The sequence below is a fragment of the Tupaia chinensis genome, unplaced genomic scaffold (genome assembly GCF_000334495.1).
Source record: "Tupaia chinensis unplaced genomic scaffold, TupChi_1.0 Scaffold143574_1, whole genome shotgun sequence".
Lineage (NCBI taxonomy): Eukaryota > Metazoa > Chordata > Mammalia > Scandentia > Tupaiidae > Tupaia > Tupaia belangeri.
The window spans coordinates 2,183,106-2,208,134 of NW_006203419.1; the positions used below are offsets into that span (position 1 = coordinate 2,183,106).

The window sequence follows — 25,029 nt, forward strand, 5'->3', positions numbered from 1 at the left end:
AACATGGAGTTGTTCCTTTGGCGACATATATGCGAATCTACAAGAAAGGTGATATTGTAGACATCAAGGGAATGGGCACTGTCCAAAAAGGAATACCCAACAAATGTTACCATGGCAAAACTGGAAGAGTCTACAATGTTACCCAGCATGCTATTGGCATTGTTGTGAACAAACAAGTTAAGGGCAAGATTCTTGCCAAGAGAATTAATGTGTGTATTGAGCATATTAAGCATTCTAAGAGCAGAGATAGCTTCCTAAAACGTGTGAAGGAAAATGACCAGAAAAAGAAAGAAGCCAAAGAGAAAGGTACCTGGGTTCAACTAAAGTGCCAGCCTGCTCCACCCAGAAAAACACACTTTGTGAGAATTAATGGAAAGGAGCCTGAGTTACTGGAATATATTCCCTATGAACTCATGGCAAGATGGGTATTAAAAATAAACTAATCTGTGGTCTATAAAAACAAAACAAAAACAAAACAGTAAATCCACAAATTTCCTAATTAAAACGCTATTTATAGAGGAATTACCAAAGAATCTAGTAGAACTGGAAAAGAAAGGAATATATTTTAATGCTACGAGGTCTTGTTTATGCTGTGGCTAATTCCCTAATTTAAAAAAATGCTGAATACTTACATAACACTAATCAAAATATTACTAAACAAATATTGACATTTATGGATGTAAATAATATCTTTTAAAGTTTTTTTGCTAACGACTTTAATTATATTAGTCTCAAGTATTTAATATAGTTCTCTAAGTAATATATAAAAATTATAAGCAGCCAATGTCCATAAGACATAAGGAGTAATTACATTTTGAGAGCTTCAGAAAAGACTTTCTTTTTTAAAAAATTATTTATTTATTTTAACTTTATTTGTTATTATTTTTTCATTTGACCAGGAGACAGACAGAGAAAGGGAAAGTGAGAAAGCAAGCTGCCAGGTCCGGGACTTGAATTGCAGTATGCCATGTGGGATCCATCACCCTTAACCACCACACCACCTGCTGGCCCCCCATTTTTTTTTAAGAGAGATTTTTGCTATAGGGCATGGGTACTCCCCAGAGAGACAGAGAGACAGAAAGTGAGAAATCACCCTGGGGGATGGTCACACTGCAATCCCTTCTCTTCCATTTTCTTCTTGGGATCTTGGGCATGCATGCACATTTACCTGGCGTGAGTTTTAAACTACCAAAGTCCAGGACTCGAACCATGTTTGACTATGTGGGAATCCAGCAATGTAATCATTACACTTTCTGCTGGTCCCCCAGAAAAGACTTACTCTCTATAAAGAACGTAAAATCACTTTCTGGAATATCAGAAACCACCCACTAAATTCACTGAAATTTGACCATAGTCAGTGAATGCTTCAAAGCATTGATGGCAGTAATGGATTATTGCTGAAAGACATCTGACGATGGTATTTATGTGAACCATAATCATGTACTGTGCAATCACTGAAAACTATCAGACATAGTTTATTGTTTAATAAAATTCAATTTTCTATGCTTTTATTCCAGACTGCTCTTTGACCAATATATAAAAATTTTTATAATTTCATGGGTGTATGTGCATGTGTGACCAAGATCCCGAGAGCAGAATGGAGGAGAAGGGATTGTGGTGTGGCCATCCCCCAGGGGGGTGATTTCTTGCTTTCTATCTCTCTGGTGAGTGCACATACCCTATAGCAAAAATTTTTATAATTTCAGTTTGGACTTTGAAAATTAAGCCTTATTGGGGAACATCAGGTGGCGTGGTGGTTAAGGCACTGGACACCCCCACATGGCTGATCAGGGTTCGAGTTCTGAATCTAGTGGCTTGGTTTCTCACTTCCTCTCTCTCACTCTCACCCTCTGTCTCTCTCTGGTCAAATTAAAAAATAAATGAATGAATAAATAAAATAAAATAAATAATTATATATAAAAAGAAAATTAAGCCCTATTAAAAAACTTTAAATAAAAATGTTTGCTTGAATAATTAGGAGTCAGTCAACTGTGCATCTTTCCTCTCAAACCATCACATCCCTCAAGTAATGTATTATCCTGTCATTTGTGTATCCATGTGCTGAAGGGCTTGTAGATATTTAGTGCTTTATGCAAATAACTGATAACCTGAACACTCAACTAGTCTGACAATAAAAGGGAACTTAAAATTTCCTTGAGAGACCATAAGAAGCTTTTTAAAAGGTTGGAACTTGTCTTGGACATTGTTTTCTGATCTCTGACTTTAGCTAATGTAACACCCTTTTTGAAAGGCATTTTTGAAACCTCTGTAAAAGTAGATTAAATTTTGGGGACAATGATATGGTATATCTGGATAAGGTGTTAATATGGTAGAAAAATAAATGAGGACAGTTTTTTCCTAAAGAGTATAAGACACCTTATCAGCAGACAGGATTGAAGACTATACAAAGGTGCTTTACTGATTACTAATTTGCAGATGATTAAAACGTTAAGCTGCTTTAATTTTGAAAAATTTGCTTACCTTTCTTTTAAAATCTAAGGGGGAAAGTTTATTATTGATGCTAAACATATTCTGAAATAATATAAAATGAAAATGGATTACCTAATCAAGTAGCAACAGAAGAGCAAACTAAGAATGAAGACAAATATAGCAGTGCCAAAAACCACAATATATATGTTGAGAGGCAGATTCTGGAATCCAATATTAGGCATCCTGAAGTTGTAATGTGGGAAATCGGAGCTCATGGATGAACTGTGGGGGAAGAAAAAAATAGAAAAGAATTAGTTCTAAACACTAAGATTCAGGACAGCATTATCTCTGTACATGTACAAACAAAAATTTTCTAAGGCTTTACCCCATTTGAAATAAACAAAACAGAAAAAGAATTAATATTCTTGCCATTTATTTATTATGCCAGATATTTATTGAGTGCTTATTATGTATCTAGCACTATTCCAGAGACTGAATTTTACATAAAAAGCTTTGCAAGTTGCATTCATTCACTAAAATTCATTTCTCTGAAGTAATACTGGTAAGCAATAAACATGAAAATGTTCAATCTTGGAACCAGCAGATGGTGTAATGGTTACTTTGCTGGACTCCCACATAGTCGAACACAGTTCAAGTCCTGAACCTAGCAGCTTAAACTCAAGAAGGCATGTGTGCGTGCGTGCCCAGAGTCCCAAGAGGATAATGGAGAAGAACTGCAGTGTGGTCATCCCCCCTGAGGGGTGATTTCTCACTTTCTGTCTCTCTCGCAAGTGCATGAGCCCTATAGCAAAAATATCTCTTAAAAAAATATCAATCTGAAAATGAGAAAAAGAAAACAGTCTTAAAATTTTCAAACTTTTAAACCAATAACCTTCTTTGAATCCTGACTCTGGCAGCTGGAAGAATATTCTAGGTGCATGTGCATGTATGCCCCCAATCCTGACAGGATAGAGAAATGGAGAAGAGATTGTGGCATGACCATACCTCACTAGGGGTGTGCTCTCAATCTCTCTCTCTCTCTCTCGTGCATATGCCCTCTGGCAATTAAAAAAAATAGTGGTGGCCAGCCCAAGCACTAGTGGTAGCCTAGTGGTTAAGGGAGCCAAATCTCACATGGCTGACTGTGGTTCAAATCCTGTACCCAGCAGCTTGAAAAACAAGTCAGGTCCATGTGCATGCATATGGCAAATCCCAACAAGATGGAGAAATGGAGAAGGGACTGTGGCATGATCATGACCCTCTGAGGGTGCTTTCTTCCTCTTCCTTTCTGTCTCTCTGGCAAGTATTCATGCCCTCTGGCAATTTAACAAAAAAACTAAAAAGAAGAAGAAGAAACGGACAGGAATCAGTCTACTCGACTTAAAGACTTGTAACAGCTATAGTAATCAAAATAAACCCATAGATCAATGGAACAGAATAGAGAACCCAGAAATAGACCTACGAATATGCCTACTTTTTAAAAATTGTTTTTTAAGATCTCTGCATATAGCACATGAGCTCACCTGAGACAGAAAGGGAAAATGAGAAATCACCCCCCCGCCAGGGGGATGGCCACTTTGCAATCCCTTTTCCATTCTCGAGACTCTTGGGACTGGATATACACTCATGCCCAGTGTGATATTTTTTTCTTTCTTTCTTTATAAATAATTATTTCATTTAAATTTATTTATTTATTTAGTTTAATCTGACCAGAGAGAGAGGGAAAGTGAGAAAGCAAACCGCCAGGTCTGGGACTTGAACCGTGGTTGGCCATGTGGGAGTCCAGTGCCCTTAATCACCATGTCACCTGCAGGCCCCCCAGTATGACTTTCAAGTCACTGGGTTCAAGGCTCAGAATGCAGTTGGCCATGCATGAGTTCAGTGCCCTAACCACATGCCACTTGCTAGCCCATGCCTAAATGATTTTTTAAAAATATATTTTTAAGAATTATTTATTTAATTGTATTTATCACCATCATTATTTTTTTTTAACCAGAGAGAATCAGAGAGACAGAAGGAAAGTGAGAAAGTAAGCCACCAGGTCTGGGACTTGAACCGTGTTCCACCATGTGAGAGTCCAGTGCCTTAACCACCATGACAATTGCTGGCCCAGCCTAAATGATTTTTGAGAAATGTGTACAAGCACTTATATGAAGTCATTTTTTTTTTAAGAGGTTTTTGCTATAGGGTGCATGTGCTTGCCAGAAAGAGAGAGACAGAGAGACAGAAAGCGAGAAATCACCCCCCAGGGAGGATGGCCATGCTGCAATTCCTTCTCCTCCATTCTCCTCTCAGGATCTTGGGCGTACACGGGCCCAGCATGAGTTTAAGTCACCAGGTCCAGGACTTGAACTATGGTCAACTACATGGGAGTCCAGTGACATAGCCATTACGCTAACTGCTGGTCCCATGAAGTCATTTTCAACAATCAGTACTGAAGCAACGAATGATCCATAGTCAAAAAACTGAACCTAGGGGCCGGCAGGTGACATGGTGATTAAAGGCATTGGACTCCCACATGTTCGACCATGGTTCGAGTCCTGGACCTGGTGGCTTGCTTTCTCACTTTCGCTCTCTCACTCTGTCCCTGTCTGGTCAAATTAAAATAAATAAATAAATAAATAAATAAAGTTAAATAAAATAATTCTTAAAAAATAACAAGAAAACTGAACCTTGACTTTAACCTTATACACACAAAAAAATCAAAATGGATCAACCTAAATATAAAATACAAAACTATAATACAGATAAAAAAAACATAGGCGAAAACATTCAAGATCTAAGGTTATGCAAAAAGTTCTAGACAATGCCATCAACAAAGTCCACAATTGGAAAAAATTAGACTTAATTAAAATGAAAAAAAAACTTGGCATTATAAAAGACTGAATTAAGAAGATGTAAAAAGAAGTGTTTTAGTTAATTTTTCTGTTACTATAACTGAATACTATAGACTGGGTAATTTATAAAGAATAAAAGATTATTCAGGTCACAATTCTGGTGGCCCAAGGCTGAAGTGTCATATCTAGTAAAGGCCTTTTTGCAGGCCAGGATTCTGCAGAGTCTGAAAGTGACACATGGTGAGACTGCAAGAGCATGTTTCTGTCAGTTGTGACCTCTATCCCTCTTCTTCTTCTTCTTTTTTTTTTTTTGGAGAGGTTTTCACTATAGGGCACGTGCGCTCTCCCGAAAGACAGAGAGATAGAAAGCGAGAAATCACCCCCCAGGGGGAATGGCCATGCTGCAATCCCTTCTCCTCCAGTCTCCACTCGGGATCTTGGGCATGCACGCACACTTGCCTGGCGTGAGTTTAAGCCACTGGGTCCGGGACTTGAACCGTGGTCGACTACATGGGAGTCCAGCGACATAGCCATTACACTAACTGCTGGTCCCTATCCCTCTTCTTATAAAGCCACCAGCTACTAGTGTGAGGTCCATAGGGGTCAATTCTTACTTCAACATGACTAGTCTCCTTATAAGAGAAGAAGAGACAGAGAAAGATGGACGTGCGAGGGGAGAATGCAATGTGATGGCGAAGGTGGGACTGAAGTGCTGCAGCAATAAGCCAAGGATGGCCAACAACTGCTGGCTACTGCCAGAAGCTAGGACAGAGGCATGGAACACAACAGATCCTATCTGAGCCCTTAGAAGGAACCAACCTTGACAACATACTGATTTCAGACTTCTAGATCCCAGAACTATAAGACAATAATTTTTTTGTTGTTATAATGCACCTAGTTTATGGTACTTAGTTACAATGGTTCTAAGAAACTAATACATGATTCAATTAGAAAATGGGCAAAAGGGGACCAGCAGGTGGCATGGTGGTTAAGATGCTGGACACTCCCACATGGTCAACTATGGTTTGAGTCCTGGATCTGCTGGCTTACTTTCTCATTTTCCTTCTCTCTCTCTGTATATGTGTCTTTCTCTGCTCAAATTAAAATAAATGAACAAATGAAATTAAATAAATAATTCTTTTTAAAAAGAGCTATTTTTTTAAAAAAGAAAATAGGCAAAAGAAGAAAAAACAGAATTAAGCATGAGTTTATTTAAAAAAAAATGACTCCAAGGTTACATAAAAACAATATTTAGCTATACTCTGTTTATAAGAAAACACTTAAAATGACTCTAAGAAAAATTTAGAGCCAGCCAGTGGCTTGGTGGTTAATGCAGCTGACTACACTGTTTGAATTCTGGACCCAGTGGCCTGAAAAACATGCCAGGTGAATGTGCACATGTGCCCAAATGCCCAAAATCCTGAGAAGACAATGGAGGAGAAGGGATTGTAGCATGGCCATCCCCCTCACTTTTCCTCTATCTCTGTCTCTCTCTGTCAAGCACATACATCCTATGGCAAAAAAACTCTTTTTAAGAGAGAAATTTTTGCTATAGAGCATGTGTTTGCCAGAGAGAGAGACAGAGAGAGAGAGCAAGAAATCACTCCCAGGGTGGGGGGATGGCTATGCTACGATCCCTTCTCCAATATTCTCCTCTCAAGATTTTGGGCACGCAAACACACATGCCCTGCGTTGAGTTTTAAGCTCCTGGGTCTGGGACTCGAACAACGGTAGAGTCCAGTGACATAACCATTATGCCATCTGCTGGTCCTGGCAAAAAACCTCTTTAAAAAAAAAGAACAAGAAAATCATGCCAAGCACGTGTGCATATGTGCCCAAAATTCCAGGATGACAATAGAGGAGAAGGGATTGCAGTGTGGTCATGCCGGGGTTGGGGGGGAGTTGGGTTGTTGTTATTTTTCACTTTCCTTCTCACTATCTCTCTCCCTTGCCTGCCAGCACACACACCATAAGGAAAAAAACTAAAAAGAAAAAAAAAGTAATCAATCTAAAAAGAAAAATGGAATTAAGGGAACAAAGGAAAGAAAAAGAACAAAGTATAAGTCAGAATTAAGAAAGGTTAAAACAAGGGTTTTAACAGGTGATGTGGTGGTTAAGGGCACTGGACTCCCACATAGCCACCTGCAGTTTAAGCCCTCAACCTGGCAGCTTGCTTTCTCTCTTTTGCTCACTCTTGCTCTTCTGTCCCTCTCTGGTCATATTAAAATAAATTAAATAAAAAAATTTAAGTAGAATAATTCTTAAAAAAAAAGGGGGGGGGGGCGAGACTGGCAGGTGGCGTGGTGGTTGAAGGCACTGGACTCCCACATGGCCAACTATGGTTCGAGTCTCGGACCTGGGGGCTTGCTTTCTCGCTTTCCTTCTCTCTCTCTGATTGTCTCTCTGGTCAAATTAAAATAAATTAAAAAATTAAAAACAAAAAAGGAAGTTTAAAACACAAAATTAGATGAATTAGAAGCAGAAAAATCAAGGGGAGGCAATATCAGTCAACCAACCACAATATTTAGAATATAAGAAAGAGATTAAAACTATTATTAGGTAGATATTTAAAAAAAAAACTGTAAGAGAATTAAAAAAATAATTAAAAAACCTGGATTAAATAGATTTTATAAAAATAAAAGAATCAAAGTTGGCTCAAGAGGAAAAACCTGAAAATACAGAAATGTTTTTTATAAAAGGCCCCAGTCCCTAGGGGCCAGCAGGTGGCATGGTAGTTAAGAGCGCTAGACTCCACATGGATGACCACAGTTTGAGTCTCAGATCTGGTAGCTTGCCTTCTCACTTTCTTTCTCTATCTCTGTCTTTCTGGTAAAAAAAGAAGAGAAGAGAAGAGAAGAGAAGAGAGAGAAAGAAAGAAGAAAGAATTAAGAAAAGAAAAGAAAGAGGGAGAGAGAGAAAGAAAGGAGGGAGGGAAGGAAGGAGGGAGGAAAGAAAGGAGGGAGAGAGGGAGGAAGTAAGTAAGTTAAACAAAATAATTCTTAAAAAAAAAAAAAAGGCCCCAGTCCCTGATGGCAATGGAGTTAGAACCCAACAAACCTGCCAAGACAATTCCTCTGCTATGTAAACTGATCCAGAGTACAGATAAAAAAGGATAGAAAAAGAAGTATGGTACAGCATAGGAGTATCATGACTCATTTAAAAAGGTTAGACATAATCTTGAAACCAAAATCAAAACTATACAGCGGAGCTCACAAACTCAAGGCCTGTAAACTGGCCTGTAAATGTATTTGGTCTGGCCTAGACAAGATTTTAAAAATTAAGATGGTTTATGGGGACCAGCAGATGGCATAACAGTTACATCACTGGACTCCCACATAGTTGACAGTGATATGAGTCTCGGACCTGGTGGCTTAAAATTCACGGTGGGTGTGTATGTGTGCGTGTGCATCCAAAATCCCGAGAGGAGAATGGAGGAGAAAGGACTGTAGCGTGGCCATCCCCCCCAGGGGGTGATTTCTCGCTTTCTGTCTCTCGAGCAAGCACACAAGCTCTATAGTTAAAAGAAAAACAAAAACAAACTGTATCGTGTCCATCCCCCCCAGGGGGTGATTTCTCGCTTTCTGTCTCTCGAGCAAGCACACAAGCTCTATAGTTAAAAGAAAAACAAAAACAAACAAAAAAAACAACTCTCTCTCTCAAAAAAAAAAAAAAAAGAAAGAAATTTAACTGTCATTATATCAACATTACTGAGGTGGGGCCTTTAGGAGATGATTAGTCTATAGGGCTCTGATCTCATTAATAGATGAATGCCATAATGGAGAGAGTGGATCTGTTATCACAGGAGTGGGTTCCTTATAAAAGGATGAATCTAAATCCCCTTTTGTCTTTCTCACCTTCTTTTTGCCCTTTATGTGATGCCTTCTGCCATGTTATGATGTATTAAAAAGGCCCTCACAGGGCCGACAGGTGGCGTAGTAGTTAAGGGCTCTAGACTCCCACATGGCCGATCATGGTTTGAGTCCCTGACTTGCTTTCTTTTTTATTTTTATTTATTTATTTATTTATTTATTTTGAGAGTTTTTTTCGCTATAGGGCACGTGCGCTCACCAGGCAGACAGAGAGAGACATAGAGACAGAAAGCGAGAAATCAACCCCCAGGGGGTATGGTCACGCCACAATCCCTTCTCCTTCATTCTCCTCTCGGGATCCTGGGCACGCACACACGTCCGGCGTGAGTTTAAGCCACCGGGTCCGGGACGCAAACCCGAGGTCAACAACATGGGAGTCCAGAGACATAACCATTACACTAACTGCTGGTTCCCCCTGACTTGCTTTCTCACTTGCCCTGTCTCTCTCTCTTGCTCTCACTCTGTCCCTCTCCAGTCAAATTAAAATAAAGAAGTGGATGAATAAAGTTAATTAAAAAAAAAAAAAAGGAGGCCCTCACCAGATGCCATTACTTTGAGTTTGGACTTCTCAGCCTCTACAACTGTGAGAAATACATTTCTGTTCATTATAAATTGCCTAGTCTGGGGTCAGCAGGTGGCATGGTAGTTAAACACCCTGGACTCCCAAATGGCTGACCATGGTTCGAGTCCCAGCTCTGGCAGTTTGCTTTCTCACTCTCCCTCTCTTTGTCTCTCTCTAGTTAAATTAGAAACAAAATAATAATAAATGAAATGAAATAAAATAATTTAAAAAATAGAATAAATTACCCAGTCTATGGTATTGTTATAAGAGCATAAAAGAAGGGACCAACAGTTAGCATAATGGCTATGTTGCCGGACTCCCACATAGTCGACCACGGTTCGTGTCCTGGACTCGGTGGCTTAAAACTCATGCCGGGCATGTGTGTGTGTGTGCCCAAGATCCCGAGAGGAGAATGGAGGAGAAGGGATTGCGGCGTGGCCATCCCCCCGGGGGGTGATTTTTCGCTTTCTGTCTGTCTCTCTCTGTCTGTCTGGCGAGCGCACACGCCCTATAGCAAAAACCTCTTAAAAAAAAAAAAAGAGCATAAAAGAAACTAAGGAAAGTCTTCATATCCAGGCACATGACATGTCTTTTTATTTATTCTAACCTTATTTTATTTCTTTCAGTAGATGTGTATAGCTTATTCATACACGTTTTCCAATTTTCTTTAGTTTATTCCTAGTTATTACATTTATTTATACTACGAACGAAAATTTTTTTCCCTTTAGATTTTTGCCACTGGGCATGTGCACTTGCCAGAGAGAGATGGTAAGAGTGAAAAATGAGATAATACCCTCCAGGGGGGAAAGCCATGTTGCAATCTCTTCTCCTTGATTCTTCTCCTGGGATTCTAGGCATTTATATATACTAGCCCAGGATGATTTTCAAGCCACTAGGTCTGGGACTTGAACCATGGTTGGTCATATAGGAGTCCAGCTCCTTAACCACCATGCCACCTGACCCCAGAATGGAACCTTTTTTTCCATTATATTTTCTTTCTTTCTTCTTTCTTTCTTTCTCTTTCTTTCTTTCTTTCTTTCTTTCTTTCTTTCTTTCTTTCTTTCTTTCTTTCTTTCTTTCTTTCTCTCTCTCTCTCTCTCTCTCTCTCTCTCTCTCTCTTTCTTTCTTTTTTGAGAGGCTTTTGCTATAGGGCTAGTGCACTCGCCAGAAAGACAGAGGGAGACAGAGAGACAGAAAGTGAGAAATCACCCCCACCCACCAAAGGGGGACGGCCATGCCACAATCCCCTCTCCTTCATTCTCCTCTAGAGATCCTGGGCACGCATGCATATGTGCCTGGCGTGAGTTTAAGCCACCAGGTCCGGGACTTGAACTGCGGTTGATTACATGGGAGTCCAGCGACATAGTCATTATGCCAACTGCTGGTCCGATCCATTATATTTTCTAAACTAGTTATCCTTGGCATAGAAAAAAAGCTACTACTTATTTTTTTTTTTTGAGAGGTTTTTGCTATAGGGCGTGTGCGTTTGCCAGACAGAGAGAGACAGAGAGACAGAAAGTGAGAAATCACCCCCCAGGGGGGATGGCCACGCCGCAGTCCCTTCTCCTCCATTCTCCTCTTGGGATCTTGGACACGCACGCACACGCGCCCGGTGTGAGTTTAAGCCGCCGGGTCCGGGACTCGAACCGCGGTCGACTGCGTGGGAGTCCAGCCACATAGCCATTATGCTAACTGCTGATCCCAAAAAGCTACTAATTTTTGAATATTTATTTTGCAGCCTAACCTGGAAAGTTTTTTAGGGCAGGTGCAGTAACTGCCTACCATATAAATAAATCTTTTGTTTCTTTTTTGCTATAGAGTGAGTGTACTCGCCAGAAAGACAGAGAGAGACAGAGAGACAGACAGTGAGAAATCACTCCCCAGGGGGGATGGCCACACCACAATCCCTTCTCCTCCATTCTCCTCTCGGGGTCTTGGGCATGCATGTACACGTTCCCGGTGTGAGTTTAAGCTACTGGGTACGGGGCTTGAAATGCGGTCGAGTACATGGGAGGCCAGCGACATAGCCATTACCCTGTTGGTCCCAATAAATAATTCTTTAAAAAAATAAATTATAACAACAAATAAAATTAAATAAATAAATAACTTTTTAAAAACTTAAAAAAAAAAAAACAAAAACAACAACCGTAGAGGGGCCAGCAGGTGGCATGATGGCTAAGGTGCTGGAGTCCATGTGGCTGACCACAGTTCAAGTCCCAGACCTGGTGGCTTGCTTTCTCACTTTCCCTCTCTCTCTGTTTCTCTCTCCCTCTGATCAAATTAAAGAATAACAATATAATAAAAAATCAATCAATTAATCTTTTAAAAAATAAAAAGGCAACAACTGTAGAAGGCCTGACCATTCACTCAGACCTACTGCTAAGGTTCAGATGGTGAGCCACAGTGTGGACTCACTGGACTCGCCAGTACCTGGCCCTACTGCAATAACCCAAGTCTGACAGAATTAGATAGGTTCTGTGTCTGCATTAACAATCAAGGGCAGGTGACCCACAGCTCAGATTACTCATAGCTGACTGCTCTCTACCATGCCAGAGGTTGGTAAGATGACAGACATATCTGTTATTAGATAGATGTGGTAGACTCTGCTATTAAAGTTAAAGGAACTGGCTTGAATATATATAAATTATCCCTAGAAGATACCCATGAAATCGATAACATGAGCTGCTTTTGATGCGCGACCAAAGAACCTGGGGAGGATAGTCTTTTCATGTGTCTATCTTTTGGATTTTCAATGCTGTACATCTATTAGCACTACAAAATATAACATTTATTTTAAAATAAAAAATCAGTGATATAGTTGACCAATATGTGTCTACATCTACACATAAAAGATAGTAGAGACAAAGGTATTAAAAGATTTAAAGGGAGAAGGTGTGAGTTATAGTTTGTGTGTACAGATTACATATATAGAATTAAAGCACATTTTCCTCCACACTGAGAGTACGCCAATGCATGTCAAACACTTGGGCCCTCTAGATCTTACTATATCAGGGAAGAAATGCATCTTAAAAAGACTTACATTCCTTTATTCTAACTTTAAATTCACCAAAGTTACTGATTTTAATTGTTTTTACCGTGTAACTTACCTAAGACAAAGAGTATAAACATTCATTTTACTCCTATGTTGTCAATATTCAAATTCATCTGAAAATTCTATTTTTCATGATAAATCTATAAATTGTTAGTTCTATGCGCTATAGCAAACAAGATTTTATAATCATCCCTGAGTGAAGGTAAGGTTGTTTTTCCAGATGTTTGAGGCCCACAAGGAATGTAGATCTCAGATAGCGATCCTGAACTGAGAAGTCTTGAGCCTAAGCACCTCAGCTGGCAGTACTGGATGATACCGCTTTCCCACTTTCTTCAAAGTACTCCAGTTTCTGCCTCTTATATGCCCAAGGTCTCTCTACATTCCCTGTCTTTTATATCTTCTCTGATACTTCGCTATTGGAAATAGACATCTGAGTTCTATCAGACAAAATGGTATCAGGGATCAAAAATCTTTTATCTTTAAAAGGCAGACAGCTAGACAAAATAATTGGCTGGCATTCTGTAAATATTTTTCTAAATGCATCTTCTTCTATCATTTGAGTTGAAAGTCTGAGGACATTCCTATTTTTTATTTTCTAGAGGGTAGTTCTTCCTTTTCAGTTTCAAGAAACTGGTAAGTAGTTATCTGGGTATTCTATCTTTAATGCCAAATCTGGAAAATAAGAACTCCACTAGCTCTCAATTCGTAGGCAAAGATCAATTTTTCACTATAACTTCTTCAATGTTTCCTTTCCTGAGGCTTCCTTCTATTTGTACTTCCACCCAATATTTAGAGGAGAGTTAGGGGAATAAAAACATTTGGTTTAATAGAACTGTTCTAATCTGTCTATTCCATCTGAATTTTATTCTGGATGTTTCCATTTAGCCTCAGTTTTACTAACCACTTCATTATTGATTTCATTGTTTGTTTGTTTGTTTTTGCATTAAAGGATGTTATATAGCCCAGTACCATATGACCTGATAATCCCACTCTTTGCTATTTACCCAATGGATAGGAAGACACTCCATCGGAAGGACACTTGTCTATGTATGTTTATTGCAGCACTATTCACAACTGTTAAGACATGGAACCAACCTCAGTGTCCCAAAACCAGTGAATGGGTTGAAAAACTGTGGCACATAAATACTATGGAATACTCACCTGCTGAAATATCCATTTTGCAAGATAAATAATAATGTGATTGAATGTATGGAAGAAAATGAAATGAAAAAATAAAAATAAAAAAATACTATGGAATACTAATCAGCTATAAGAAAGAATGAGTTCCTATCGTTTGACTCAAAGTAGATGAATGTAGAAGACTTAATGTTAAGCGAAGTGACCTGGACTTTCAAAGGCACATATTGTATAACTCCATTCAGTTTGTACCTAGTATCTGCACTCTATGATGGCAGACATTGAGAGATCTGAAGATGTGATGGTAGAAAGGATGGGAGTGAATGCCAGGGACTTCCAGGGGAGGGAGTGGATGGTAGAGAATGGGTAAAGGGTGAGTGTGAGGTGCAACGGGAGAAAACATTTGGCAGATGGAAAAATGTAAAGTTCTGTTAAAAATATATATAGTATACATCATCATGGGGACTTTATGTAAAATGAATCTAAAAAATATTGTAAATCTAAATCTAAATCCAAAACTAATATATAAAAGATATACAATTTTAATATAAAAGGATGGAAAGTATGAGAGTAATAAGCTCCAAGAAATTATGTTATGAACACTAAATAAAAGAAATGTGGCATATCTATAGAAGTATCAAGAAAAGAGATTTTATAACAATGTTTAATTTAAGAAGAAAAGATGTTATAAATGTTTTATGTCTTTTATCACAGTACTTCAATGTGTTTGTTTGTTTGAATCCTAAACTGTTCCTACAGTCTTTGTTCCTTTCTAGCCCTATTATTGACAATTCCAATTCTTCTATAGTTGAGTCTTTTCTGTTTTTTTCTGCTGCATTTGTTTTCTTTGGGTTATGAACAGTTTTTCTCTTTGGTAATGTTGCTAAAATTCTAAAAGCAAGCCTAAGGTGACACCTTTGTTTACCATAATTGAAGTTTATTTTCTTGAACATTTTTTATTTCAAGTGTTTGTTATTTTGGTGGACCTATTTTTGCTCTGCTACATTCTTAAGAGCTATTCTCTATAAAGACCTTTTCTCCATTTTTATGTAATGATTATGCCTCTACTTTTAATTTATATCATTCCATCAAATGTTTAGGAGACTTCACTTTGATGATGGCGAGGGATTAAAATCTAAGTTTATATTCCTTTATGATCTCTCCATCCCAAGCACAACTGTATAAGAACTACAAGTTTACAAAGAATCTGTTATAAGCATTTAAATATTGATTAATATTTCATGGTCTCGTGATTAATTAATGGCAGGATTCTTAAAAGCATGAGTTGCAGGAAAAAGAATAAAGAGTAATGCTGAGATAGGAGGATATAATGGAAGACAAGTTATAAAAAAGGAAAATAGCCAGGTTAAGCTTCACATTGTAATTAACACAAAGTTAGTGAAAAGAATAGGAAAAAATGAGTGGTTCCAATCTCAACTTGAAAAAGTCTAAGTGTAATACAATACCTACATAGTTTTTTTTTTTTTTTTTTTTTTTTAGAGATTTTCACTGTAGGGCGCATGGGCTCGCCAGACAGACAGAGAGAGACATAGAGACAGAAAGCGAGAAATCATCCCCCGGGGGGATGGTCACACCGCAATCCCTTCTCCTCCATTCTCCTCTCGGGATCTTGGGCACGCACACACACACGCCCGGCGTGAGTTTTAAGCCACCGGGTCCAGGACACGAACCGCGGTTGACTACGTGGGAGTCCAGCGACATAGCCATTACGCTAACTGCTGGTTCCCAATACCTACATAGTTTTTAAAACGGTGGGTTTTTCCCCAAAACATGCCTTTCTTGCAATGAAGGAAATCAAAATGAAATAGAAAGCAATGTCTATGTCTCTCAAAACCATACTCTAATTACTCTAATGAGTGGGTCAATGAACCTCTTTAACTGAAGTCAGACCTTAGTGTACATTAATGGCACATCAGCTCCTGATTTTTACCAGGTGGACATAACTAATACCCGTAGAGCACTAAACAAATACAATCCTTAAAAATGTCCTGGGGCGGGAACCAGCAGTTAGCGTAATGGCTATGTCGCTGGATTCCCACGTAGTCGACCGCGGTTCGTGTCCCGGACCCGGTGGCTTAAAACTCACGCCGGGCGCGTGTGCGTGCGTGCCCAAGATCCCGAGAGGAGAATGGAGGAGAAGGGATTGCGGCGTGACCATCCCCCCTGGGGGGTGATTTCTCGCTTTCTGTCTCTATGTCTCTCTCTGTCTGTGTGGCGAGCGCACGCGCCCTACAGTGAAAATCTCTCCAAAAAAAAAAAAAAAAAAAAAAGGCCTGGGGCTGGGAACCAGCAGTTAGCATAATGGCTATGTCGCTGGACTCCCACGTAGTCGACCATGGTTCGCATCCCGGACCTGGTGGCTTAAAACTCATGCCGGGTGCGTGTGTGTGCGTGCCCAAAATCCCGAGAGGAGAATGGAGGAGAAGGGATTGCGGCGTGACCATCCCCCCTGGGGGGTGATTTCTCGCTTTCTGTCTCTATGTCTCTCTCTGTCCGGCGAGCGCACACGCCCTATAGCGAAAAACTTCTCCAAAAAAATTAAAAATAAAAATAAAAATTTCCTGGGGCTTGCAGGTGGAATGGTGGCTAAGAACGCTGGACTCTTATGTGGCCAACCATGGTTCGAGTGCCAGATATGGAGGCTTGACTTCTCACTTTCTCCATCACCCCCAGCCCCGCCCAGGTCTAATGAAAATAAATAAATAAAGTTAAAATAAAATAATTAAAAAGAACCATCATGAATGTTAAAAAAAATTTCCTAAGTGCTTCCAATTGCTGAGGTAAACAGTACTTATCGTTGGTGTAATGTTAATCTACTTATTTTATACAGATACTTAATACAGATTAATACAAATATGTATTAATGGATCATGTAAGGAGAATTTTCAGTATAAAAATTAAAAAAAAAATCTTCTGTTTGGGGGACCAGCAGTTAGCATAATGGCTATGTCGCTGGATTCCCACGTAGTCGACCGCGGTTCGTGTCCCGGACCCGGTGGCTTAAAACTCACGCCGGGCGCGTGTGCGTGCGTGCCCAAGATCCCGAGAGGAGAATGGAGGGGAAGGGATTGCGGCACGGCCATCGCCCCTGGGGGGTGATTTCTCGCTTTCTGTCTCTGTCTTTCTGGTGAGCACATGCGTCCTATAGCAAAAACCTCTCCCCCTCCCCCCCAAAAAAATCTTCTGTTTGGAAACAGATGTTACTTGAGAGCTGGTTGTATCTTTTCTAATCTCTCATGAAAGCCAACCTGCCTGTAAAGAATTAAAATTATCATTACTTACAGATAACAGTAAAATAAACATGAAAAAGAACACTTGTTAATAAATGTACACAATCTAATTAAGAATATATAAGGGCCAGATGGTGGTACAACTGGACCCAGGACCTCCTGGAGCATGCCATGATCTGGGCAGACTGACACCCAGTAGGGGGCATCAGGACTGGGAGTGTGAAAATCCTGTTGGGAGTACCCTTCTCTCTGTCTCTCTGTTTCTCTTTCTCTCCCTGTTTCTCTCATGGAAGAAATAAATCAACTTAAGAAAAAAAAATGCAAAATAGAAAAGATGTGAATAATTAAAAAGATATATTCTTTGGGCCAGCAGATGGTGTGGTGGTTAAGTCATTCTCAGCTTCCACATGGCCATCTGCAGTTCAGTCCCGGACTCAGTTGTTTGAAATTCACACCGTGTGTGTGTGTGTGTGTGTGTGTGTGTGTGTGTGTCGCTGCCCCTGAGGGGTGATTTTTCACTATCCCTTTCACTGTCTCTGTCTCTCCAGTGAGCATATGCCCCATGGCAAAAACCTCTTAAAAAATAAAAAACACATTAAAAGATATATCCTTTTCCTGGTTGTGAAGAGTATATGTTATAAAGATATCAATGTTCCTTAAATCTCTAAATTTAATGTAGATACAATAAAAAATACCCACAGAGTTTGTCTTTTTATAAAAGGAAGAGAATGGCTGGAGAAGTTAATAGTTCAACAGTAAAAGTGAAAATGAAAGAATAGCCAGAAATATTCAAAAAAAAGAAAAACACGTGCTACTATGAACTGACAGATTAATAGGACAGAAAAGAGATGATAGCTATAGTTGCTTTTTCCAAACATTTTTCAGCTTTCTACCTTCTGAATATACTTCTTGGCCCCCTTGTTAGAAGGTCATGTGATTCATATTTGTTAATGAGTTATAAAGGGAACCAAAATATATCACTTCCAGGCTGAACATTTTATTGATGGTGTGAAACTTTCTAGGACCTTCTTTCCCTTGGCCTGGACAGCTGGCAATGTTCAAGATAGTAGCAACTCCATAAGCTTAAGTTCTTGAATGAGGAGATGTGCAACAGAGCCTCCAGTTAACTCTTGATAGACATGTACCAAAAGGAAGGAAAATACTTATTGTTACAAGCCACTGAGATTTCAAGGTTGGTTGTTACCGTGGCATAATGCAGACTATCCTTATGGATACAGGAAAGTTGAAGAATATCCCAGCTCATACAGGAATCTAATATGTCATAAAGCTGATATCTCCCTTTAGTGAGAGAAAGATGAATTATTCAGAATGATACTAGGAAAACTTGACAGTCAGCTGAGAAAAAAGAATTAAAATAGCCTTACTCATTTTAAATATGAAAATGAAATGATCAAAGTATTAAAATAAGATATCAAGGATTTTTTTAAAAAAATCCCAAAATGGGGAAAACCTTTCTAAATATAACTCAGAAGTCTTTCCTGTTCCCAAAAATGGCCCCACCAAAAAAAAAAAAAACCAAAAAACAAACAAACAAAAAAAAACACACAAAACACAAAAACTTCCTATTAGGGGAAAGTACTCTCAGACACTGTTAGTGAAACTGTCATTAACAGAACTGTCAGCCCCTATGAGAACAATTTGACAAAATTATATATGAACTTACCTATTGAGCAATTCCATATTTAGAAATACCTTTTCTTTCTTTCTCTCTCTCTCTCTCTTTTTTTTTTTTTGGAAAGGTTTTTGCTATAGGGCGTGTGTGCTCGCCAGAAAGATGGAGAGAGACAGAGAGAAAGGGAGAAATCATTCGCCAGGGGCATGGCCACACTGCAATCCCTTCTCTTCCATTTTCCTCTTAGGATTTTGGGCATGCCCAGTGTGAGTTTTAAGCTGCCGGGTCTGGGACTCGAACAACAGGTGATTATGTGGGAGTCCAGCAATGTAACCATTATGCCATCTGTTGGCCCCAGGAATTTAACTTTCAATGTATCTGCATGCATACTCAGAGATACAAATGTACCAGGCCCTCCATGCAGCCTTGCTTATAAAAGCAAAAGGTTGAAAGTAACCTAAATATATAAATGGTTAAACTATAGTATATCACCATAATCTAATATTTTGTAGTTATCAAAAGCATAGACTCATATGTGATTTGACACAATTTCCATAATGACATTGTGAAGTAAAAAATGAAACACAGACAATATATGTGGCATGCTACTATTAATGTAAAAAGAAGATAGTTTTATATATGCCTTAAAAAAAACCCCTCTGGAATGATAAATAAAAAACTGGTATCTGGGACCAGCAGTTAGCATAATGGCTATGTCGCTGGACTCCCACGTAGTTGACCGCGGTTCGCATCCTGGACCTGGTGGCTTAAACTCATGCTGGGTGCGTGTGTGTGCGTGCCCAAGATCCCGAGAGGAGAATGGAGGAGAAGGGATTGCAGCGTGGCCATCCCCCCTGGGGGGTGATTTCTCACTTTCTATCTCTCTGTCTCTCTCTGTCTGGTGAGCACATCCACAAAAAAAAAAAAAAAAAAAAAAAAAAAAAAAAAAAAAAAAAAAAACAACAAAAAAAACTGGTATCAATTGCCTCTGATAGAGCTGAGAGGACACTTTTTGCTGAGCACCTGCTTATGATACCTTTAGTATTATATATTCATATAACTTATTAAATAAAATAAAATGATTTAATTTTTTTTTTGAGAAGTTTTAGCTACAGGGCGCGTGCGCTCGCCAGACAGAGACATAGAGACAGAAAGCGAGAAATCACCCCCCAGGGGGGATGATCACACCGCAATCCCTTCTCCATTCTCCTCTTGGGATCTTGGGCACGCACGCACATGCGCCTGGCGTGAGTTTTAAGCCACCGGGTCCGGGATGCGAACTGCGGTCGACTATGTGGGAATCCAGCGACATAACCATCACGCTAACTGCTGGTTCCCAAAATGATTTAATTGTAAGTGAAAATGGAAAAAGTGAACTTTTTTAAAAAAAAATTAATTTTATTTATTCATTTATTTTTAATTTGATCAGACACACACACACACACACACACACACACACACACAGAGAAAGAGAGAGAGAGAGAGAGAGAGAGAGAGAGAGAGAGAGAGAGAGAGAGAGAGAGAGAGCGAGGCACGAGACGCCGCGCGAGAGAGAGAGAGAGAGAGAAAGTGAGAAAGCAGGTCACCAGGTCCAGGTCTGGGATTCAAACCATGGTCAACCATGTGGGAGTATCCAGCGCCTTAATCACCACGCCACCTGCTGGTCCCTGTGAACTTTTTAAAATTTTTAATGATTCCTGTGTTATTTGTAAAGATTCATAGGGATTTAAAGCTTTTGATTCTTATTTTAAAAGACTTAGTTGAAACCCTGGCATTTCTGGATAGACTTGGTGAGGAAAAATTACCACAAAGATTATTAGATATTTCTTAAATTTCCTGTAGCTATCTGTCTTAAATCAGCATTTGCTTAGATAAGGCAAACATCTAGTGATATTTTTAATTAATCCTTTGTAATTATATATAAATGATTTCTTCTCTGAGCTAATATCTCTAACACGATGGTAAAGGCAATGTTAATAATGAATATTCTGGGCCAACTGGTAGTGCTGTGGTTAAGGCCACCTGCATGGTTTAAGTCCTAGACACAGGGGCTTGAAGAACATGCTGAGCATATGTGCATGCGTGCTCAATATTCTAAAAAGAGAAATGGAGATGGGACTATGGCGTGATCATGCCCCATAGAAGGTGCTTGCTCATCTTCCCTCACTCAGTCACTTTTTCTCTCTCTCTTTGCCTCTCTCCAGTGAGCACAGGAACCCTTTAGCATATTAAAAAAATTAATGACCATCCTTGTTTCATTCCTAATCTAGTAATCTCACCAGTAAGTAGAGCATGGGTCTCTTTTTATTGTAGCTTTTTAAATTCATGATGAAATGTGTGCCTACACATGTGAGAGAAAGTAAGAAAGGAGTACCCTCCACAGGGTCTGGTCCCACTGAGATCCACTTCCTCCCCATCTAGACCATTGGATCCTGGGCACTTATACATGTGGCTGCCATATTTCAGGCTGACTGGGCCCAGAATTTATGTGGTCACCCTATGGAATCTGGCTTCCCTTTAGTAGTTCATTACTGCTATGTCAGAGCTGGACCTAGAACATGTGTCTTGACACCAAACATACATACTTACCAAACTAAAGGGGTTTTCATCTACTCCTGCTAAGACACTATTTCTTACTGAGTTGGAAAATGCACTCCTTGAGGATAACAGAGGTTTTGTCAATTCAGTAACAATTTTTTTTTTTTTTTTTTTAGTATTTCTTTTTATGAGAAGATAAGCACTGAGGACTACTGGTGAATAGCACTGACTTCACTCGAAAACCCACTTTTCGGGCCAGTAGGTGGCTTGGAGGTTAGAACTGCTAGATTCCACATGGCCAACTATGCAGTTTAATCCTGGACCCAACAGCTTGGAAAACATGCTGTGAGTGCCTGAAATCCCAAGAGGAGAATGAAGAAGGGATTATGGTTTGGGCATCACTCTTAGAAGATGATTTCTCACCTTCCTTCTCTATCAGTTTATCTCTGGTGAATGCACACATCCTATAGGGAAACTAGAAAATAAAAAAGAAAAAGAGAAGCAAAGAAAATACATTTCTTTTACTTTTCTTGGTTTTGGCATAAGGTTGGAATTTTTGAAATAGACCCTGATTGGGGACTCGGAGGTAAATAAATGAATTCAAATTTTTTTAAAAAAGGAAAAAAGAACCTGTTTGAGCTTGATGGGCGGCTTTAAGTGAAACATCTAAATAAGCAGACAACAGACACAGCAGAAAGAACAATTAATATTTGGTTGAAGCCATACAGCAGCCCCTTAAGAGGTACAAAATCAGAGTTAAGCCAATTGAAATATAAACTTATGGGGCCAGCAGATGGCATAATGGTTATGTTGCTGGACTCCTACATAGTTGATTGTGGTTTGATTCCCAGACCCGATGGCTTAAAATATGCTGGGCATGTGTGTATGTGTGCCCAAAACCCTGAGAGGAGAATGGAGAAGGGATTGTGGCATGGCCATCTGCCTAGGAGTGGTATCTTGCTTTCTGTCTCTCTGTCTTGTGCACATACCCTATAACAAAAATCTCTCCTAAAAAAAAAAAGAACTTAGAATCAACTTTAGATCTGTCAGATATAAACTAAAAAATCTGGGGCTTTTGTATTTGAAATTCTCTTCCCAGTGTCAAGACTTCGAAAGCAAAAAGACTAGGCGTTAGCTTGAATAAATCAAAAATCTCTGTATTAAACAGACTACAATGCTCAGTCTATTGCTCTGTGTTTCTCTGTCATAATGGTTTAGGCTCAAACTGACAGCTGGTAATAAAAGGTTCAAAATAAGCACAACTATAAATATATCCTCTATGGACTTTTATTGTACTTAATGAGATAATAAAATTAAATCTAAGAAAAATTACCTAAAGAGAGTCAGCCTTATGTAATATAATCCCTGAAACTGGACGATCTTTATTTTGTCCAAACGATTCCTTAGAATGTTAATCAAAATAAACAGTTTTCATAGTGCTTTACAGTTTATGACAAGGATTCACATACATAAATCTTATTTAATCCTATAGAAACCAAGGGCTGGGTATTATACTGCCAACATGTAGAAACAGACTCAGAAAAATCAAGTTGCTACTTCAACAGAAACCAATAGTGAGTGGTGAAAGGGCCTAAAACCTATATCTGAACTCAGTCTCTTACTTTCTCATGAGATCGTGTTGCCCTCCATAGACCTCAGTGAGTTTGCATCAGACTGGTATGTTAACTTAAATGGAAACAAAAGTGAAAGAATTTCTGTGGCTAGTTCCATGGGCAGTCATATGCTGATACATCTTAGGTTATCATCAATCTCTTGGAGAGTGTCTCCAGAAGAGTAAAGATCATAATTCTCAAATAATTTGGAACAAGGTATGCACTTCTCTCTTTCCTCTTTTTTTTTTTTTTTAAAGTTTTTATTTATTTGTTGTGATTTTTCAAGCTGCCAGGTCTGGGCCTTGAACTGCAGTCAGCCATGTGGGAATCCAGCACCTTAACCACCATATCACTTGCTGACCCCCAATGTACGTATTTCTAAATGTTCTTATTTTAAAATACTTTCAGATTTAGAGAAAAGTTGTAAGAGTCCCCACATATCCTTAACCTATCTTCCCCTAATATTAAAATTTTATATAACCATGGTACAATGACAGGAAACCAACACTGGTACTGTCCTATTAACTAAAATACAGATTTTTATTCAAATTTTGCCTATTTTCCTACTAATGTTCTTTCTGTTCTAGGATCTAATCCAGGATCCCGCACTGCATTTAGTTATATTTCCTTAGTCTACTCTGATCTATGACAAAGAATTATGTCTTTTAAAGTAAAATTCATCAAGGTTCATTTTATTCTGAAAATGTCATGGCATTTCTGGAAACAGCACTGAATATTGAGAACCTGCCTTGGGAATTGCTGAGTCTATGTAATAACCAAGAAAACATCCTAAAATAAAGAGCCAGAGTGGCCCTAAAGATAGAAAAAGAAAAAAAAAGCCACTCTTTAAAGGGAAGATGTGGCTGTGATAATCTAAGTAGGTCAACTGTATTTAAGACACTTGCCCACAAGAAATAAATCAATGACCAGTTATAACTCCTTGGAAAAGCACAGGATACCAGATAGAAATCAATGTAATTCTGTTTAATGGAGCAGTCATTTAAGATTTACTTAATTTGTTTTCAAACTAAAGGACTTGAGTTTGTTCAGTCTACAGACAGGATAAATTAATAACTAAATTCAAGTATACAAAGGTTATTTGAAGGCACTAAATTTTCCCTATACATGGACCCTTCTTTTTTTTTTTTTTGTAAAATTATTTTATTTAACTTTCTTTATTCATTTTACTTATTTTAATTTGGCCAGAGAGGAAGAAAGAGAGAGAGAGAGTTAGAAAGCAAGCTGCCAGGTCCAGGACTCAGACCATGGTTGACAATGTGGGAGTCTAGCATCATTAACCACCACACCACTTGCTGGTCCCCATATGGGTCCCTTTTCTAATTTCCAGTACAAAAGTTGCCGAACTGTGGGTGACCTTAATTCAAACCCTGAAACTTTGAGAAAAGTGCGGTCCGTAGACCTTGTTCAAGCTACTCTGAGATAAGTGGCAAGAGAGTCTTCTATGAACCTCAAAAGGTTTTTATTCTTGAAGGTTTTAGGTTGACCAAATTAATCCTAGGAGTTTATTGGTGAATTCTTTTTTTTTTGGAGAGGTTTTTGCCATAGGGCACGTGCACTCGCCAGCCAGACAGAGAGAGACAGAGAGATAGAAAGTGAGAAATCACCCCCCAGAGGGGATGGTCATGCCGCAATCCCTTCTCCTCCATTCTCCTCTCGGGATCTTGGGCACACACGCACACGCGCCCGGCGTGAGTTTAAGCCACCGGGTCCGAGACTCGAACCACGGTTGACTACGTGGGAGTCCAGCGACATAGCCATTACGCTAACTGCTGGTCCCTTCTTAACTATCAGAAAAGATACTGGTTCTTCAGGATTCCTAGAGAAACTTAGAATCCCTGAAGAGGAATGATTAGAAGGAAAAAAGACTGGGTACTAAAAGTGAAACAAGGAAGTTTAGTTAACCATAAGTATTTCGAGAGTGGTAAAACAGGAATAAGCTAACAAATGAAAATTTGAAGACTCTGTCATATACAGCCTCAAAAATGAGAGAAATCAAAGTTGCTGATGGTTTAGAAATTCATGAGCCAGGAAAAGAGAGTAAATCAGAGAAAGTTCACAACAATGAAGTGGGTTCCATGCAAGATGT

The 25,029-nt window shown here is 39.1% G+C and overlaps 1 protein-coding gene across 1 annotated transcript in view; it reads right to left on the reverse strand.

Annotated features, from left to right (window-relative positions):
* Positions 1-2,706, reverse strand: part of RNF24 (ring finger protein 24) — a 37,927-nt gene extending 35,221 nt beyond the window's left edge. Inside the window, exon 1 of the mRNA XM_006163974.3 lies at positions 2,563-2,706. Coding sequence (XP_006164036.1) covers positions 2,563-2,705 — 143 coding nt within the window. The 5' untranslated portion in view covers position 2,706. The remainder of the gene's footprint in view (positions 1-2,562) is intronic.
* Positions 2,707-25,029: the final 22,323 nt, after the last annotated feature.